The sequence below is a fragment of the Hyperoodon ampullatus genome (assembly GCF_949752795.1).
Source record: "Hyperoodon ampullatus genome assembly, chromosome: 2".
NCBI classification, from domain to species: Eukaryota; Metazoa; Chordata; class Mammalia; order Artiodactyla; family Ziphiidae; genus Hyperoodon; species Hyperoodon ampullatus.
This window is the reverse complement of record NC_136915.1, coordinates 54,593,771-54,615,551: the sequence shown is the minus strand read 5'-3', so window position 1 is coordinate 54,615,551 and position 21,781 is coordinate 54,593,771. Positions and strand designations below refer to the sequence as shown.

At 35.3% G+C, this 21,781-nt stretch overlaps 1 protein-coding gene across 1 annotated transcript in view; it reads right to left on the bottom strand.

Moving 5' to 3' along the window:
- ATG4C (autophagy related 4C cysteine peptidase) overlaps positions 1–20,929 on the bottom strand; it is a gene marked incomplete at its 5' end in the record, with an annotated part of 60,235 nt that extends 39,306 nt beyond the window's left edge. Inside the window, 2 exons of the mRNA XM_079697876.1 lie at positions 14,661–14,744; positions 20,854–20,929. Of these exons, the coding sequence (XP_079554002.1) occupies positions 14,661–14,744; positions 20,854–20,929 (160 nt within the window). The remainder of the gene's footprint in view (positions 1–14,660; positions 14,745–20,853) is intronic.
- Positions 20,930–21,781: the final 852 nt, after the last annotated feature.

Here is a 21,781-nt window from a genome sequence, read left to right as displayed (position 1 = left end):
ACAGATCAATGCAACAGGATAGAAAGCCCAGAGATAGACACACGCACATATGGTCACCTTATCTTTGATAAAGGAGGCAAAAGTATACAATGGAGAAAAGACAGCCTCTTCAATAAGTGGTGCTGGGAAAACTGGACAGCTACATGTAAAAGAATGAAATTAGAACACTCCTTAACACCATACACAAAAATAAACTCAAAACGGATTAAAGACCTAAATGTAAGGCCAGACACTATCAAACTCTTAAAGGAAAACACAGGCAGAACACTCTATGACATAAATCACAGCAAGATCCTTTTTGATCCACCTCCTAAAGAAATGTAAATAAAAACAATAATAAACAAATGGGACCTAATGAAACTTAAAAGCTTTTGAACAGCAAAGGACACCATAAACAAGACGAAAATACCACCCTCAGAATGGGAGAAAATATTTGCAAATGAAGCTGCTGACAAAGGATTAATCTCCAAAATTTACAAGCAGTTCATGCAGCTCAATATCAAAAAACAAACAACCCAATCCAAAAATGGGCAGTAGACCTAAACAGACATTTCTCCAAAGAAGATATACAGACTGCCAACAAACACATGAAAGGATGCTCAACATCACTAATCATTAGAGAAATGCAAATCAAAACCACTATGTGGTATCACCTCACACTGGTCAGAATGGCCATCATCAAAAAAATCTACAAACAATAAATGCTGGAGAGGGTGTGGAGAAAAGGGAACCCTCCTAAACTGCTGGTGGGATTGTAAATTGATACAGCCTCTATGGAGAACAGTATGGAGGTTCCTTAAAAAATTAAAAATAGAACTTCCCTATGACCCAGCAATCCCACTACTGGGAATATACCCTGAGAAAACCATAACTCAGAAAGAGTCACGTACCACAATGTTCATTGCAGCTCTATTTACAATAGCCAGGACATGGAAGCAACCTAAGTGTCCATCACCAGATGAATGGATAAAGGAGATGTGGCACATATACACAATGGAATATTACTCAGCCATAAAAGGAAACGAAATTGAGTTTTTCGTAGTGAGCTGGATGGACCTAGAGCCTGTCATACAGAGTGAAGTAAGTCAGAAAGAGAAAAACAAATACCATATGCTAACACATATACATGGAATCTAAAAAAAAAAAAGGTTATGAATAACCTGGGGCAGACAGGAATAAAGACACAGACCTAGTAGAGAATGGACTTGAGGATACGGGGAGGGGGAAGGGTAAGCTGGGATGATGTGAGAGAGTGGCATGGACTTATATATACTACCAAATGTAAAACAGATATCTAGTGGGAAGCAACCACATAGCACAAGGAGATCAGCTTGGTGCTTTGTGACCACCTAGAGGGGTGGGATAGGGAGGGTGGGAGGTGGACGCAAGAGGGAGGAGATATGGGGATATATGTATATGTATAGCTGATTCACTTTGTTATACAGTAGAAACTAACACAACAGTGTAAAGCAATTATACTCCGATAAAGATGTGAAAAAAAATTTTTTTTTATTAAATTTAAAAAAGGGGTTTCCCTGGTGGTGCAGTGGTTGACAGTCTGCCTGCCGATGCAGGGGACACGGGTTCGTGCCCTGGTCCGGGAGGATCCCGGATTCCGCAGAGCAGCTGTGTCCGTGGGTCATGGCCGCTGGGCCTGTGTGTCTGGAGCCTGTGCTCCGCAGCGGGAGAGGCCACAACAGTGAGAGGCCCAAGTACCACAAAAAAAAAAAAAATAAAGATGTGGCACATATACTCAGCCATAAGAAGAAACAAAATTCAGTTATTTGTAGTGAAGTGGATGGACCTAAAGTGTGTCATACAGAGTGAAGTAAGTCAGAAAGAAAAAAACAAATACCATATGCTAACACATATGTATGGAATCTGAAGAAATGGTTCGGATGAACCTAGGGGCAGGACAGCAATAAAGACGCAGACTAAGAGAATGAACTTGAGGACATGGCGGGTGAGGAGGGTAAGCTGGGACGAAGTGAGAGAGTGGCATTGACATATATACACTACCAAATATAAAACAGATAGTGGGAAGCAGCTGCATAGCACAGGGAGATCAGCTTGGTACTTTGTGACCACCTAGAGGGGTGGGATAGAGAAGGTGGAAGTGAGGCGCAAGAGGGAGGGGATGTGGGGATATATGTATACATATAGCTGATTCACTTTGTTATACAGCAGAAACTAACACAACATTGTAAAGCAATTATACTCCAATAAAGATGTTAAGAAAAAAAAACGAATACATGGCAAGCCTCTATTATCAATGAATTTCTCTGAAGATTAGCGTTTGAATTTAATTCCAAATAAAAATAAAAATACCTGAAAACTGAATATGGCACTACAAATAAGTCCAAAGTTTCTACTTTGGAGACATTTAAATTTGTCTGAAATTGGATATAATAACACATAACTCTCACAGCTTATCCTGAGGCTTGCCAAACACATAGTTCTAATCTCCTATCTTGACAAAGTGATTAATTCCTTATCCTTTTAAGATCTAGTCTCCTCTTAATATTTACTCTAAATATTATTGTGAAACTGTTCATACTAAGTGAACTTTGTTGTCTTGTTGACTTTCCACTATAATACTACTCCTGCTATTCCACTTTTTGACTGACTTTCCTTTTCACAGTATTAACTAATTATATCTAGAATGCTTTTTATCTACATCTGCTCCCCCTCCAGATTTCAAGTATTCTAGAGGAGAAGAAATATGTTTATCTTCTAGACCTCTGAATGTTCAGCGCCTAACACAGAGTTCAGTCCATAGTAGATACACAATAAATATTTGTTTTGCTTTGCTTTTGTTTTCTATGATGGAAAAGACTTCTGAGCAGAGGTTTATGAAGAGTGAGAATGCCTGAAAGAACCACTACAAAGAATGAGAAAGAAAGTTGATAAAGGAAATAGAAGAGACCTGCTAGCAATATTGAGGGCTCAGTGAAGGGTGCTTATCGCAATCAAAAATCACAATTATACCACAACTAGAGAAAGCCTGCGCACAGCAACGAAGACCCAATGCAGCCAAAAATAAATAAATATTTTTTTTTTAAAATCACAGTTAAACAAGCTAATATGAGAAATAATCAGAAGTACAACAAACTGCAGAAATAAACTCTGAAAGAGTACAACTATTGTAATTATCAGGTATGGGATAAAATAAGTATGCATATGTTTAAAAAGTAGAAGGGTACTGAAAGGTGGAAAAATAACAGAAAACAATTAAAATTGACCAGGCACATGTAAAGGAAAACCAAATAAAACTACTAGAAATGAAAAATATAATAAATGAAAATAGAAATTTGGTATAGGTTAAATAGAAAATTATACAAAGCTCAGAAGACAATCAAGGAACCAGAAAAACTAAAGAAATTACTCAGAACACAGCACAGAGAGAAAAAATAACAGAAAATATAAAAAACAAGAATTTCAGAGACATGAAAAAAAATCTAACAGAAAGACTTATCAGAGATGCAAAAGGAGAGAACAAGAAGAATGGAGAAAAACTATAATTAAAAGTGGCTGAAATTTCTTCAGATTTTAAGAAATATATGATTCTGAGTAGAATGAAGTGAAATCCACATGAAAGACAAAGAGCTGATCTTAAAAGCAACCAGAGAGAGAAAACATAGAAATGATAGCTTCAAAACACTAGAGAGACTATCTTGTCCTAAAGTGAGCGAAGATTTACTAAACAGAACACAAAAAGTACTAACCATTTAAGAAGATAAAAAAGTTAACCAGACTATATTAAAATTAAGAACTGTGCTCTTCAAAAGATAAACTGAGTGAAAAAGTAATGGAGTAGGAGACAACATTTCCTATAGACATATCCAAAAAAGGATTCATATCCAGAATATATTAAGAAAACCTAGAGAGATAATCTAATAGAAGACATATTTAAATGGAAAAATATTTATGAGAATATGCTAAATTTCATAAGTTAGACAAATGCAAATTAAAATAAAATGTGGCTCTAATAAACATGGAAAAATACCAAGTACTGGTGAGCAGAGAACAAGCAGAATTTGCATACACACCTGGTAGAAATACAAATTGGTACAACCGTTTTATAAAACTATTTGGTAGTATATACTGAGGCTGAACATAGGAATACCCTATGACCCAGCAATTACATTCCCAGGTATACATACTGAATGAAAATCCATACACATGTTCATTCACCAAAGCACATGTACTAGAATATTCAAGCAGGGCTCTTAACGATTGCCAAAAATTGAAAACTATCCAAATGCCCACCAAGAGTAAAATGGATGAAGTGTGGCGTATTCACACAATGCAATACTCAGAATAAAAAAATATCCAGCTCCCAACAAGGTAAATAACACAACGTCTGGCAATCAATCAAGCATGCAAATAGGCAGGAAAACACAAGCCAAAATGTGAATACTCGGGCTTCCCTGGTGGCGCAGTGGTTGAGAGTCTGCCTGCCGATGCAGGGGACACGGGTTCGTGCCCCGGTCTGGGAAGATCCCACATGCCGCGGAGCAACTGGGCCCGTGAGCCAAAATTACTGAGCCTGCGCGTCTGGAGCCTGTGCTCCGCAACAAGAGAGGCCGCGATAGTGAGAGGCCCGCGCACCGCGATGAAGAGTGGCCCCCGCTCTCCACAACTAGAGAAAGCCCTCGCACAGAAACGAAGACCCAACACAGCCAAAAATAAATAAATAAATAAAGCAAACTGTCAACAAGTAAAAATAAACACTATTATATTAAAAAAAAAATGAGAATACTCAACCAATCAAAAGTGAACCCAAACTAACACAAATGCTAGAGTTAGCAAACAAGTACATTGAAACAATTATTACAATATTACATATGTTCAAAAAGATAAGTAGAAGATTAAGTAAGGAAGATTTTTTTTTAATGGAACTTTCAGATATATAAACTACAGTGTCCAAGATGAAAAATATACTGACTAGGATTTATGGCAGATTAGACATTGCTGAGGAAAAGATCAAAAGATTAGTGAACTTGAAGACATAGCAATAGGAACTATCCAAATTAAAACACAGAGAGGAAAAAGAATTTTTTAAAAAATAAAAGCACATCCGTGAGATGTGGCACAATTTCATTCATGCTAATATATGTTCAATTGGAGACCCAGAAGGAGAGGGAAGAGAGAGGAAGACAGAAAAAATATTTGAAGACAAAATGGCTGAAAAAATTCAAAATTGGTGAAAACTATGAAACAACAGGTTCAAGAAATTCAACAAAACCCAAGCACAAGAAATATGAAGAAAACTATACTTCACATCATAATCAAATTGTTCCAAACTAGTGATAAAAAAAAAAAATCTTAAAAGTAGTCAAGAAAAAAAAGCCACATTATGTACACAGAAAGATAAGGATGACCTCAGATTTCTCCCTGGAAACAAAATAAACAAGAAGATAGCAGGGCAACATCTTTAAAGCTACTGAAAGAAAAAAAATCATCAACCCAAAATTCTATACCCAGCAAAAATATCTTTCAAAAATGAAAGCAAAACCCTTTTTCAAAAGCTGAAGGAGCGTATCACCAGCACACCTTGCACTATAAGAAATGTTAAAATAAGTCTTTCAAGCAGGAAAATAATGGATTTTAGCAGATGGAAATATGGATTCACACAAAGGAATGAAGAACACCAAAAATGATAACTATATGAGCAAATATATTATTTTTCTTATTACTTAAATCTCTTTAAGTAATTGACACTGACTGTTTAAACAAAAATAATAACAATGTATTATGGCATGTATAAGATACAAATAAATAAAATGTGTGACACCAGTAGCATAAAGACCAGGAGGAGGGAAGTGAAGTACACTACTCTAAGGTTCTTATACTATATGTGAGTTGGTATAATATCATTAGAAGGTAAACTGTGATAAGTTAAAGATATACCCTAAAACCTTAAAGTAACCCAGTAAAATAACACAATAAAAAGTTACAGCTAATCAACCAACAGAGATAAAATAGAAATCAAAAAATATTCAATCTGAAAGAAGGTAGAAGCAGAGGAAAAGGGAACAAAGAGCAGATTTAACAAATAGAAACCAAATAGTGAGATAACAGACAAACCTAACTATATCAATAATCATATAAAATGTGAATACAGGCATACCTTGTTTTTGTTCTTCACTTTATTGTGCTTTGCAAATACTGCGTTTTTTACAAATTGAAGGTTTGTGGTAACCCTGTGTTGTCAGATGATGATTAGCATTTTTTAGCCATAAAGTATTTTTTAATTAAGGTACATATATTATTTTTTTAGACATAATGCTATTGTACACTTAATAGACTATAATACAGTATAAACATAACTTTCATATGCACTGGGAAACCAAAAAATGTGTGCAACTTACTTTATTGAAATATTTGCTTTATTGCAGTGGTCTGGAACCAAACCCACAATATCTCCGAGGTATGCCTGTAGTCTAAACAACTTAATTAAAAGGCAGAGATTATCAGATTGTATAAAAAAGCAAGACCCAACAATTTACTGCCTACAGGAAACAAACTTTAAATACAAAGACAAATAGATTAAGTGTAAAAGAACATAAAAAGATATACCATATAACCCTAAGCAAAAGAAAGCTTAATATCAGACAAAGTAGATTTCAGACCAAAAAAATATCACCAGGAATAAAGAAGGGTTTTATAATTATAAAGGAGTCAATTCATTAACTGACCATAACAACTCTAAATGTTAATGTACCCAATAACAAAGCTTCAAAGTTGAAGAAGCAAAAACTGATAGAATTGCAAGGAGAAATAAACAAATCCACAATTATAGTCAGAGATTTCAATATCCCTCTCATAAAAATTGGTAGAACAAGTAGGACAGAGCAAGAACAGAGAAAACTTGAACTCAACCAACTTGACCTAACTGTCCTTATAGAACATTCCAGTAACAGAATCACAAAGTACAGTTACCAAGTTATACCATATTTAGACCATAAAGCAAGTCTCAATAACTTCAAAGAGATTAGTCATAAAAATATTTTCTCTGACCACGATGGAATTAAATTAAAAATCAATAACAGAACAAGATCTGGGAAATTTCCAAATTAAGTAATATACCTATAAATAATTGATTTCATCCTGCACACCCTTTCTTACTAAATGGCAAAAGTCATGTTTCAAAAAATTCCAAATTGTGGGATCTTATTTCCACAACATTTGGGCATAATCTTGGCAACATGTGGAATAACAAAGACCCCTGAAAATAGTAGAGATAGTACAAGAACCAAGAGCTGACAAAGGAAGACCCCTTGATACCTTACTTTCATGCCCTTTATGTCCTATAAAGAGATCCCTAGGCAAAGCTCCACCCTGGGTTGGTTTCAGTGCAGAAAAATCTTTTATTATTTTCTAGCCTCTGTGCTACCCTCTCTACTTCTTAAAAAGCTTTTTTTTTTTTCCTTTTTTCCACGCACTATTTTGGGGTTTCTTTGTCCATAGGTTAGAATCATTGTCTATAGATGCTCCTCAGCCCCAACATTAAGAAGGAGAGAGCCTTATCTCTGTTATTCATGTTAAATCATTTGGGTCCCTAAGACAGAACTGGTATACTAGAGATAACCACAGATACAGTTTTTCCTTAATGGTCTCTGGGCCCATCATGTCCTGAACCATCTAAGAGAAAATCTGGTGGAGATTGACCAATGCACAGTAAATCTAAAAAGCTGTGAGTACATAATGACACACAGAGAGAAAAGGTTACCATTAAAATATTTCAAATGTGATACACAGAATATTATATTTCTGCTGAAGCTATAAAAAAGTCATGACAAAACAGGGCAATAACCTTAGGACAAGTGTTATGAAATAGAAATTCACCAAAGTCATACCATAATTATAGGATTAATAAACCTTTACATAATATGGGTTTGTATACCCACAATAGGAGAAATAATAAAGAAAATTAGCCCCCCATAATCAACAGACCTTTATGTCATATATTTCAAAAGTTTTAAAACTTCATTAACAACAAAAAAAATCCTTAATACGTTACTTCCACCATGCCATATCCCTTTGTTTTTCTGAACAAATATTCTAATTCCCTTTTACCTTATCTTGATTATTATGACTCCTATTATTTTCAAAATGTATATTTAAATCTCTTTTCAAATGTATATTTGATCCTATTCAGTGTTATTCCTCCTGTTTTCAGAATTATACTTGACTCACTAGGATTTGTATGCTTTTAAGTACAAAGGCCTCCCCCTCTCTGAGGATACCAAAAAATTCCTAGAAAGGTGTAAGAAGGTGGTTTGGGGTTAACTCATTAGAAAAGAGAATCTATAAAGTGGATTATAAGAAGAGAAATATGATATTCTTCTGGCTAATGATTCATTCCCTTCATTCTGCATGTAGATATTTTAAATCAGCAAATGTCGTATTTCAAAAACTTCTGAAAATACAGTCTTATTTCTACAAAAATACAAGAATGTACTATTATACACTATTTAAAAAGGCAAAGCCAAAGCAAACTAAATGTCTAACAATAGTAGAATGAAAAATTTGTGGTAATTCATACAACAGAATATTATACAGCAGTAAAAATAAACTAGAACCTACACATAACATGGACAAATATATTTTTTACATCTTTATTGGAGTATAATTGCTTTACAATGGTGTGTTTCTGCTTTATAACAAAGTGAATCAGTTATACATATACATATGTTCCCGTATCTCTTCCCTCTTGCTTCTCCCTCCCTCCCTCCCTCCCTCCCTATCCCACCCCTCTAGGTGGTCACAAAGCACCAAGCTGATCTCCCTGTGCTATTCAGCTGCTTCCCACTAGCTATCTATTTTACGTTTGGTAGTGTATATATGTCCATGCCACTCTCTCACTTTGTCACAGCTTACCCTTCCCCCTCCCCATATCCTCAAGTCCATTCTCTAGTAGGTCTGTGTCTTTATTCCTGAACATGGACAAATCTTAAAAATACAACCTTAAGGGCTTCCCTGGTGGCGCAGTGGTTGAGAGTCCGCCTGCCGATGCAGGGGACACGCGTTCGTGCCCCAGTCCGGGAAGATCCCACATGCCGCGGAGCGGCTGCACCCGTGAGCCATGGCCGCTGAGCCTGCGCGTCCGGAGCCTGTGCTCCGCAATGGGAGAGGCCACAACAGTGAGAGGCCCACGTACAGCAAAAAAAAAAAAAAAAAAAAAAAAAAAAACCTTAAAAGCCATAAGCAAGTCACAGAAGCAAAACATAGTTCAATTTCATTTTCAAAAAGGTCAAAAAACAGGAAACACCAAATTCCACCACTTTAGGATAGTAGAGTTTTTTGGCATGGGAAGGACTACAGTTGGGTAGAAGCACAAGGAGATTAAAACTTATTCATAACGTTGTACTTCTCTTGTCTAATAAAATTTCATTACTATTCTTGAAAGTGTATACACAAGGCTTTTGTCTTCTCTGTATATGAGTAATTCATAATTTTTAAAATGTAAAGATTTTAAATAATATAAAATTATTAAAATAATAAAAATTCATATTTATAATAAAGAAAACAAAGAAGAAAAAGTCCTTCTTCCAGTGGATTCTGCCATATCTGCCATATATCTTATCATGGTACTAAGATAGGCACTTGTTACTATAGGAGAGGTAGATGAAGATAAGACCAATATGCTGAGATTAGCAGAGTAGGAAGATGGACAGAACATGGGTCCTTGATGATGTCACAGAGGCACTGATTAACCAACCTAGAGCCATCCCTATGTCAGGACTTCCACTTGTGAATGATAATAAATACCCTTACTGCTTTTAAGCTATTTTGAAATGGACTTTCTGCTTATTTGATCCAATCACATCCTTTCTAATTTGGTCTCTGTTTATAAGAACCTATATTTCTGTTTTATCATGAATATCATAATGAAATTAACAATTTTGTAATTATTTGTTTAATGTCTCTCATCTACTGGACTGTAAGCTCCTTGAGTGTAAGTACTGTGCCTGCAACACTTTCAGCAGTAACCCCAGTGCCTGGCACATAACAGGCTCTTAATAAATACTTTTGGAATAAATGAATAACCTTATTCATCTAATCCACTAGTAGCACATACTTGTTTCCAATATTTTTTGTTATTTCAACAAAGCTACAATAAACATCCTTGTACAAGTGTTCTACACATATACAGAGAACTTCTCTGGGGTAAATACTTAAAGGTAGAATTGCTAGATCCTAAGTTTATGTATTATCAATTTTTCTAAGTACCTTCAAATTCATGAAGAGGTTGTACCAAGTTGCCTCCCATCAGCAGTGTTTGAGTTCCTGTTTCTTCACAACCTTTCTAAAATTTGATATCATGAAGCTTTTAAATTTTTGCAAATTTGATAACTAAGAAACAGTATCTTATTTTAATTTGCACTCCCTTTATTACTGTGGTGAACATTTTCTTATGTTTGGCCACTCAAGTTTCTACTTTAAAAGCACCTGTTCATTTCCTTGGCTCATTTTTTTTGAATTGTCCATGTTTTTCATATTATTTTGTAGCTTCGTATTATTTTGGAGACTAATCCTTTGTCTAAGATATAGATGAAGAGATAACAGATGGACAGACAGATCTTCAATGTACACACACACACACACACACACACACACACACAAACACACATACATATACCAATACAGAGAGAGAGAAAAAGAGAATGAGAGAGCGTATACAAATATCTTCTCTCTCTGACTTGCTTCTAAACTTTGTTTATGGTGTCTTTCGTGATGCAGATTTTTAAATTTTTATTTGGTCAAATACATCAATATTTTCCTACACAGGCTGCGTTTTTATGTTTTATAAAAGCAGTTCTTCTCTACCCTGATATCATAACCAATAAATCTTTAAAAGAATACGCTTTGGGGAATTCCCTGGTGGCACAGTGGTTAAGAATCCATCTGCTAATGTAGGGGACACAGGTTCAATCCCTGGTCTGGGAAGTTCCCACATGCCGTGGAGCAACTAAGCCCATGTGCCACAACTACGGAGCCTGTGCTCTAGAGCCTGCAAGCCACAATGTCATGCCACAACTACAGAAACCCGCATGCCCTAGAGCTCATGCGCCATAACTACTGAGCCCACGCACTGCAACTACTGAAGCCCATGTGCGATAGGGTCTGCATACTGCAACTACTGAGCCTGCATGCTGCAACTACTGAAGCCCGTGCGCCTAGAGCCCGTGCTCCACAACAAGAGAAGCCACCGCAATGAGAAGCCCGCACACCACAACAAAGAGTAGTCCCTGCTCGCCACAACTTGAGAAACCCCACGCAGACCCAATGCAGCCAAATAAATAAATAAATGCATAACAAAGAGCCACACTCAGTAAATGCAGGTGAGCTGCTGTTAATTTTACTGCTTTTACTTTTCGATCCTTACCACTCCAGTGAAACTGATCTCTCAAAAGTCATCAGCAATTTCTCATTGACAAATCCTACAGCCTCTAATCAGGTTTTTTCCTGCTTAACCTCTTTTGAGCATTGGGCACTTTGTCCCAACTTTTCTCCTGAAAATCTCTTTCCTTCAGTCTCTATGATAAAATACTATCATGGGTTTTGTCCTATATATTGCCTACTCCTTCTCAATTTCTTTCACTGATTCTTCTTCATCAGTAGATCCTTAAAGATGAATTTTCTCCACCTATACTTTCCATCAATGTGACCTTATTCATTAGCCTCAAATGCTACCTCTTTGAAAATAAAAATAACTAACCGATCAATTCTAAACCACCTACTTCATTCAGACTGCTTACTTCTGAACGGCCTACTTCAAACACTACATGTCCCCACAAAATCCACGCTTCCTCTAGTATATCACATTTGGTTACTAACACTACCTATAATCCAAAATAGTAGTCTTTAAGTATTCTTTATCTTCTCTCTCTCATGACCTCAAATCCAATCATTTGTCAGATGCTATCGAGTCTACCTTAAAATATCTCAAGTCTGGGGCTTCCCTGGTGGCGCAGTGGTTGAGAGTCCGCCTGCCGGTGCAGGGGACACGGGTTCGTGCCCCAGTCTGGGAGGATCCCACATGCCACGGAGCGGCTGGGCCCGTGAGCCATGGCCGCTGAGCCTGTGCGTCCGGAGCCTGTGCTCCGCAATGGGAGAGGCCACAACAGTGAGAGGCCCACGTACCACAAAAAAAAAAAAAAATCTCAAGTCAATCCTCTCCATTTCACTGCCCTATATCAGAGTCATCGTATCTTGCCTGATAACTGACTTCCAATGGTTCTTCTACATTGCTATCAGTTATTTTTCTAAAGCATGTATTTAGTTATGATTATCATTGCTCCTTCTGGGCAAGATCAATGTCCTAGCTAGCATGTTCTCAATACATGATCACTGAAAATAATTAAATGAAATCTGGTGTTTTGTTGTTCAAAAACCTAGGATAATAACCATTGTAGTTAAGAAGCTGGGTACACCACCCCCTATCTCTCTGATAACTTAGAAAACTTGCTTGAACCCAAAATTCTGTGACATGTAGAAGTTCAAAGCTAGCCCCCCAGATTTCTTTTAATTCTACACAGCTTAAACTGTCTCCTCCCCTCCCGCTTCTAACTCCTACAATGATATGAGAGGCCTTTTTCATTCCAGATGCCAAATCCATCCCCTTTCCAAAAGAACTTTTCCTACACCAACCATTTCATAAACTTACCTGACTTTACTGAAGACCAGAGCACGTCAACAAGGAAACTTCTCAGTGGACATGCAGAATCCAACCACCTTTCTGGCTCGCTCTCCTTTCTCCCTCCCGAGCCCCATACCCTTGTCTTTCCCTGTATCCCTACTCCTAGTCCAAAACAAAACAGTCTTCTATTTGTCTCATTTGTATCTCCTATATCATTTACTTTTCATCTCTTGAGTTGAGGACCCCCAAGAATCCATTTACTGCTCAAAGTATTTCTTCCAAAAAATACATAATGCTATCCTTAAAAATAATTCTAATAACTTTTTCTCACATTCCTTTTATCATGAATAATAATATCATTTAGAATGCTTATATGTACGAGGCATATCACTAAATGCCTACGAAACAGGTATCATTAATACTTAGGGAAATTACATAACTTGCCAAAAATAACAACTAATCAGCCAAAGGAGCCAAAATTCAAACCCACATATGTCTCACCCCAAAGCCCATACTCTCCACTGCCTGTAAACAAATGACCTAACTCTTTAGCATGGCATTCAAGATGCTCCTCCATAATTTGATCCTTTTCATAATTCTCTCCCACCATAGTTACACTGGACACTTATGTTTCCTAAATATACTGTCTAACATCTCAGTGCTATTGCTTTCATCATGCCATTCTATTTACCTAAAATGCATGCCTTCTTTATCCATCAACTTCCTACTCATCTTTCAAGAATACTGTGAGGACTCAATGAGTTAATACACATAAATTACTTAAAAATCCTGTCTGGCATATTATAAATACTCAATAAATGTCAGCTGTTACTATTACAAACCATTTAGGCTTTAGGCAATTGCTGATGTGACCAAAAAAGATCAACCAAAAAATGAATACAAGCCTTGATCATCACATACTGTCACATACATTCTTCCCCTCTCCTCTCTCTCTCTCTTTCTCTCTCACACACACAAACACACACAAAACACACACACTCATACATACCAAATACCAAGCAAAGACATATAGTACAAAGAATGCCAGTATTAAAATGAAACACAGTCTTGGTTTAAATTCAGCTCTGTCATCTAATACCTGTGTGATTTTGGACAAATTATTTAACTTCTCTAAACTCTGGCTTTCAAGCGCATAGGATAGGGACACTTAAATCTACCTTGTAGGCTTGTTGTGAGAATTAAAGACACTTCCCAAAGAGTTTAGCATGATGCTTGACACATAGTAGGCACTCAATAGGGGACATAAATTATTAAAAGAAAATATATGATAATTACAGAAAGGATGATGAGCATATATGAAAATTCAGAAACATCAAATACAGTAAATAATTTCAGAAATTGGAGCATCCTTAAGAATCGGAAAACTTACCATTTTTTTACGTTAACTAACGTGATACTTTAAATTATCATATACTTTAAAATTATCATCAGAGAACTTGATAAAGAATATTAAGATATTGATTCAAATAATATTTACTTAGCACTCATACGGTAAGTCCAAAATTATGAGGGATATAACAAATGGTGTATGACGGTATGAACTTTATTTTCAAGGAATTCACAAGAAACCCAAACCATATGGCAGTATTTTATGTGTTACATAAAATACAGGTTTTTAAAAGATATATGCCAAAACATAGGCATAAAAAGTAGAACGGTGGTTGCCAGGGGCTGAAGGGAAGGGAGGAATGAGGAGTTATTGTTCAATGGGTACAGAATTTCAGTGTTACAAGATGAAGAGTTCTACAGATGAACGGTGATGATGGTAGCACAACATTATGAATGTATTTAATACCACTGAACTGTACACTTAAAAATGACTGAGATGGTAAATTTTGATATGTGTATTTTACCACAATAAAAATAACTGGAAGTAAAAAACAAAAAGAAATATGTCAAAAGTAGGTTAATCTGGAAATAAAATAATGAAAACAATTACACAATGAATTTCTACAAAGATTTTTAAATGGATTACAAATTTAGCACTTACCTTCATATTTAAAATGGTAACACTTTCCAAGCAATAATACAGGGGAATTTCTACTAAAATATGTCTTTGTTTTCAACACCCAACCTAAATGAGAAAAAGAGAAAAACAGTTTTGCAATTAAAGGATTTCAGACTAAAAGTTCAGCAGCATTTTCTTTTATTTAATTTCAAATCACCAATTCCCAAGTATGGATGTGCATTTTTTATAAGTGTAGCAAAAGTATTTTGACAATGAACTGAAAATACAGGCCACTTATGCTACTTTCAAATAAAGTCAAGTATTTTAACCACATTCTGCCCACTTAAAGAACATGGCAGAGAAAAAATTTTAGTTTTAATTTATTTTCAAACAGATCACAACATTCTTATGGTATAAAAATTAAAAGGTACAAATTCTACTCCAGTTTCCCTGACACCAACCTCTTTTCCCAAAGGCAACAAATGTTACCAATTTCTTATATCTTCTTCCATTTTAGATATTTTAAAAGTTTAAAGTATTTGAATATTTCAGTGAAGTAATTTAGGAAAAAGATCACACAGTACACTAATGCTTATGATAAAAGTGGATCTCTGAAGTTTCCTAGGGAAATCTGTTTTTACCCCATCATTTCAGCCAAATGAGGATTTCTGAAAGTGATGTATAAAGCTTTCAGACATTTTCATCTCAATTTTCCATCTCCCATCCCCAATCCTCAACTCTTAGTTGCAAACTCTAATTCTTCCAATTTTCTTCCTACTAAACTGTCTATATCTAAAAGGAACTATCCTTTTGGTTTTTTATGATGCCATTAATAGTTCTCAATTTCCTGAGAAAAGCACTTGCCCATTACATTCCTGAATATTCCTAAGTGTATGAAATTCCTGAGTGCTAATGGCAGACTTAAAAGCAGTTCCTAAAATGCAAGAACATATAAACGAAAAGAATCTGAAATTGGGAGTTAAGAGACCTAGGTCTAGTCTTAAGCAGACCAACATTTATATTTAACAGAGTTGTTACAAAATTTTAAATGAGTGATTTTTATGAAAGTGCTCCCTTAAGTACTATAATACAAATAAGCATAAAGAACAAGTAAATTAAAATATGTATTTATAATAAAAATCATGCAAGTATCTGAGTTTGGTAGTGAAAAAGAAAGAATGGAGGGACTTCCCCAGTACTGCAGTGGTTAAGAATCCGCCTGCCAATGCAGGGAACACGAGTTTGATCCCTGGTCCAGGAAGATCCCACATGCTGTGGAGCAACTAAGCATGTGCACCAAAACTACTGAGCCTGTGCTCCAGAGCCTGTGAGCCACAACACTGAGCCCGCGTGCCACAACTACTGAAGCCCGCGCACCCTAGAGCCTGCGCACCACAACTACTGAGCCCACGTGCCACAACTACTGAAGCCCGCATGCTCTAGGGCTCACGTGCCACAACTACTGAGCCTGCATGCTGCAACTACTGAAGCCTACAGCCCGTGCTCTGCATCAAGAGAAGCCACTGCAAGTGAGAAGCCCAAGCACCGCAACGAAGACCCAACGCAGCCAAAAAAAAAAAAAGAAAGAAAGAATGGAAAGTCAAATACAGTAATCAGGCTTTGGATTACTGCAACACTCCCCCAAAATGGCTTATCTGTAATCAGTTTTTCCCCACTCTAGCATATGCCACATATCCCTGCCAAATTAATCTCTCTGTGGCTCAGCTTTGATTAGGTAACTTGTCTGCTCAAAAACCATCCTCAATGATTCATTACCTAACAGATTTATAATGAACTTCTCTGTGATACTAAAGACTTTCCACAATATGATACAAATTACCTTTACAGTCATCTTTTCCACTACTTCTCATCTATACTCAAAGTGGGCTTTACTATTTGGTTCATACTATTCCATAACAAAAATATCCTCCCTAATATCAGCCCATTTAAATCCATTTAAATCTTCTTCTTCTGACTCAAACACGCACTTCTAAGACATCTTTTCCTTTTCCCACCTATCTCTCATTCTCTTCTCTGAACACCAATGGGAAAATAGTATTTACTGACCATCTATTTTATACTAGGAACTAAGCTAGGTGCTTTATAGACATTGTTTCATAGGAGTATTATTAGTACCATACTAGAATGATTCTAATCCCCAAAACGATAACAATCCCCTCTCCCCAAAAGGCAGTATTTCCAAAGCAAATCCTAAGAACTTCATAAAAACAACCTCAAAAACTAACAAACAAAAAACCTTTAAGGAGGAACTTCTCTCTTTCTCCCTATGGTTTACCCTCTACCTGTATACCCTCTTACCAGTCACCAGTCCTTCCTAAAGAAAAGAAAGGTGAATCTGACAAGTCAGAGCCTGAGGCTCTACAACGATCTACATTTTACACGAGCAATGAGTTATAGTGCACACAGCAGGCAGAAGTTGTCTCTTAATGGCTAGGCCTGAAATTGACATAGCTTCATTTCTAACTCATTCTATTGGTTGATATGAGACACAAGCCAGCCCAGATGCATATGAGAAAAGAGACAACACAAAATGTGATTCACTGAGGACTGTCTTTGGAGACTAGCTACCATAAACAAAATGTTACCAAAAAACCAACAGTCCATTAAGTTAACAATTTGAAAATCACAAGTCAGGCTTTAAAAGATGCAAACAAGCCAAAGCGCATAGAAATAGTAGAGATAATAATGATTTTCTGGAGGAACAGAGAAACACCCAGAAGGATGATTTACTTCTTAATATTTTAAAAAGGAAATCAAGTTTACATACCTCATAAAGTCATGTAAATATGGGGGGGGGGCAAAAATGAGACACTTTTTCAAGAAAGTAAGGTCCAGTTATTTTAAATTTTAAGTGCTATGCCATTTCTAATTCCATCTTTATATAATAATATTGACATTGATAAAAAATAATCCTAAATTATGTTAAGTACATTCAGAGAACAGCAAGAATAGGGAGCAAGGGAGGCTGGGTTTGAATACAAGTTTCAAGACTTACCTAGATACATGACCTTGAATATGTCACCTAATCTCAGTTTTCTAATTTGCAAAAAAAGAATACCTTAGAAACATATTAGATTTAAATCTCAGAAAGATGAAATTTAAATGAGAAGGTACATAAACTACAACATACTAGTGGGTGCTCAATCGATTTTAATCCTTTTTAAACCATCCATACTACACAAACTCTAAACAATGAAAATACATTCAACATTTTAGAATAATTTTCACCAATAAAAATAAAACTAAAATACTACTCTATAACCTAAAACTATCTAGAACATGTAGTTACCCTGAACAATCTGCTCTTCAGAGATTAGGGATTACCATAATCTTATGATGCCCACTTAAATATCTAGATAGGGAAAGCTACACATACGTAAATAATAGGTTAAATAACAATTCCTAGGTCACTGCTGAAATGTGTTGAGTACCTGTATGACAATGTTCAGACCTTATAAATGAAATCTTCATCACATAACCTATCCATCAAATTAAATGGTTGAAAAGGAACATAAGCCTCTGTTTGCAGATGACATGATTTACACACAGAAAATCCTAAAGAATCCACAAAAAATTATTAGAATAAAAGAGATTACCAAGTTTACAAGATACAAGATCAAATCACAAAAATCAATTGTATTTCTATATACTAGCAATGAAGAGTCTAACTGAAATGAAGAAAACTCATTTTAAAATAGCATTGAAAAGAATAAAATACTTAGGAATAACTTTAACAAAAGAAGTGCCAAGACTTTCACACAGAAAACTACAAAACATCATTGAAAGAAATTAAAGACCTAAATAAATGGAAAGACATCCCATGTCCATGGATTGGAAGACTTAATATGGCAATACTCTGTTAATATGTCAATACTCTGAAAATTGATCTACAGATTTCACTAAAATCTATATAAAAATCCCAGCTGGATTTCTTGCAGAAATTGATAAGAGGATCAAAAATTCTTATGGAAAATGCATGGAATCCAGAACAGTCAAAACAATCTTGGAAAAGAAGAACAAAGTTGGAGGAATCATACTTTGCAATTTCAAATTTTACAAAAAGCTAAAGTAATCAAGAGGACGTTCTACTGGCATAAGAACAAACATACAGATTAATGGAATAGAATTGAGAGTCCAGAAATCAACCCTTACATCTATGGTCAACTGATTTTAGATAAGTGTGGCAAGACCAGTCAATGGAGAAAGAATATTCTTTTAATCAAATGGTGCTGAGACCAGATAGCCACATACAAAGAATAACATGGAACCTCTACCTCACATCATATGCAAAAATTAACTTGAAGTGGATCAAAGACCTAAATATAAGAGCTAAAAAGATAAAAACTCTTTAAAGAATAGGTGCAAATCTTCATGACCTTGATTTAAGCAACAGTTTCTTAAATACAACATCAAAAGCACAAGCAACAAAGGGAAAAAAATAGGTAAACTGGACCTCATCAAAAAGTAAAAGTTTTATGCTTCAATGGACACTATGAAGAAAGTGAAAAGACAATCCAAGAATGGGAGAAAGTATTTTCAAATCATATATCTGCTGAGGGATTTTTATCTAGAATATATAAAGAACCCTTACAACTCAATAATAAAAAGACAACCCAATTTTAAAACATGCAAAAGATTTGAATGGACATTTCTTGAAAGAATATATACAAATTGCCAATAAATACATAAAAAGAAGATTATCTTCATATGTTCATCAGGGAAATGCAAATCAAACTCACAGTGAGATACTTCACACTCACTAGAATGGGTCTAATTAAAAAGATAGACATTAACAAGTATTGCTGACGATGTGGAGAAATTCAAAACCCTCAAACATTTCTGATAGGAATGTATAATGGTGCAAACAGTTTGGAAAACAGTTTGGTAGTTCCTTAAAAAGTTAAACTTAGGGTAAACATATGATCCAGCAATTCTACTCCTAGGTATATACCCAAGAGAACTGAAAACATATGTTTACACAAAAACTTGTATACAATATTCATAGCAGCATTATTCATATAGCCAAAAAGTGGAAACAACCCAAACATCTATCAACTAACGAGTGGGTAAAGAAAATGTGATATATCCATACAATGAAATATTATTCAGCCGTATAAGAGAATGAAGTACTGATATATACATGCTACAACATGAATTAACTTTCAAAATGTTATGTCAAGTGAAAGGAGTCAAAAACAAAAGGCCACAAGTTATATGATACCATTTATATGAAATGTCCAGAATAGGCAAATCCAGAGAGGCAAAAAGTAGACTGGTGGATGCCAGGGATTGGAGAGGTGGGGAGGAATAGGGAGTAGTTGCTAATGGGTACAAGGTAGCCTTTGGGGGTGATGAAAATGTTCTGGAATTAGATAGTGATGATGGTTGTACATTCCTGTGAGTGTACTAAAAACCACTGAATCATACACTTTAAAAAGGTGAATTTTAGTAGTATATGATTTAAATCTCAATTTTTCAAAAAATTAATGTCTATAATCTTCAAAATACAATGTCAAGTTATTATCAAGTTTTAACTGTCTAAATAGCTAGCTGGCCATGACTTCCAGTGATCCAGGAGCCAACAGCCAATTGTGTTTTACTTGAATTTGCACTGTCAAGGGGTTTTACTAAATTTTATCATTCCTATCTTATGGATATGAACTTCTTCTGGTTGAAACTGGTTCTGCTGAGTATTTCTCCATCTTTGAAGGATTTTTCATCTCCAATTTGTTTCTAGTCTTAAGTGGGCTTCAAAACCACCATATGATCCTTATTGGATTTGTATGCAAACCAAGAGTAACTAAGTTAAAAATAAGGATCTGAGTGTGTTCCTAGAAGAAAGTCATACGTATCAGCATGTGAACTTTAAATGGTCTGCTTTGTGTGTTCAGAGGTCTATTTTGCTTGCTTCCTGATTCATACATGAGGTTGCCTGATGCTGAGTCTGCAAACCTGAGGTATTATTATCACCTGAATAAATTCTATCTTCTTAGGAATTTTCTTTTTTAAAGGACCACATGATATGCCTGAGTTTCTAAGTAATGTTTATGATGGTATTTGGCTATTTCTTCAGGTAGTATTCTTATCTACATTCCTTACAGAAATATTTCATTCAAAGAGAATCTCAACAATTGCCAGTGACTTAATAAGGGAGATAATACATGTCTTCAAATATTTCTTTGGATTTATACAGTTTTCAAATCTTGATACTTACTATATTTCATGTTGTTCCAAGCAGATATAAATTTAGTTTTCAGCTTGTCAACTTCATCTGTTCCTGCGGCCTCCATATTTAGATTCTAAAGAAAAAGCCATCACTTGATTGCATTCTTCTGTAAGTTTAGACTTTTGTTCTGACATAAAGAAAAGAAGATAAAGAAAAATAAGTAATGAGTACATATTATACGGTGCACTATCTGCTAAAGTTACTTAAGTGATTAAATACAACTTGAACTGGAAATGAGCAAATCAATTTTTCATTTTACAGAATAGAATACAATATACTCTATAAATATTTTAATTACAAAATATATTTTATTGTTGTATATTTTATACACAACAATAAAAATTATCACACAAAACCAAACAATAAACTCCCCCAGACACTCACAATTAAGAACAATAACTTAGTAACACAAGTCAGTTTTGGTGAGACTATTCAAGACTTATTTCATTTGTAATAAGAGAAGGTGATTTGAAATCGTATAAGAAATGGCAACTATCCTCAGAATGGAGGCTTCCACTTATATTGATTAAGTCACTACTTTCATATAAAGCCTAGTTGTTTTTTTTAATTAAGGCATTTCCTATATTTCCAATACATCCTTGCTTCCTACTGCAGCATTTTTTAAAAACTCAAATGGCTTAAATTTACAAGACAATGTTTTCTTACTTTAAAATAAGAATAAATGTAGCTTATAAGTATTTAACTTACTTGAGGGAAAACTGAGATACATGATTTGTAATCGGAAAGAGGAACAAATTATAACTGAAAATGTTTGAGCTTATTTGAAATAATTCACAGACAGTTTTCTTTTCAAGAAACGAATGCCACACAGAACATTATCCTTTCAGGGTTATAAATATCAACTCAAAGGTATTGATACATTTGTTTCTCTTGACAATAGGCATTCCATTTTATA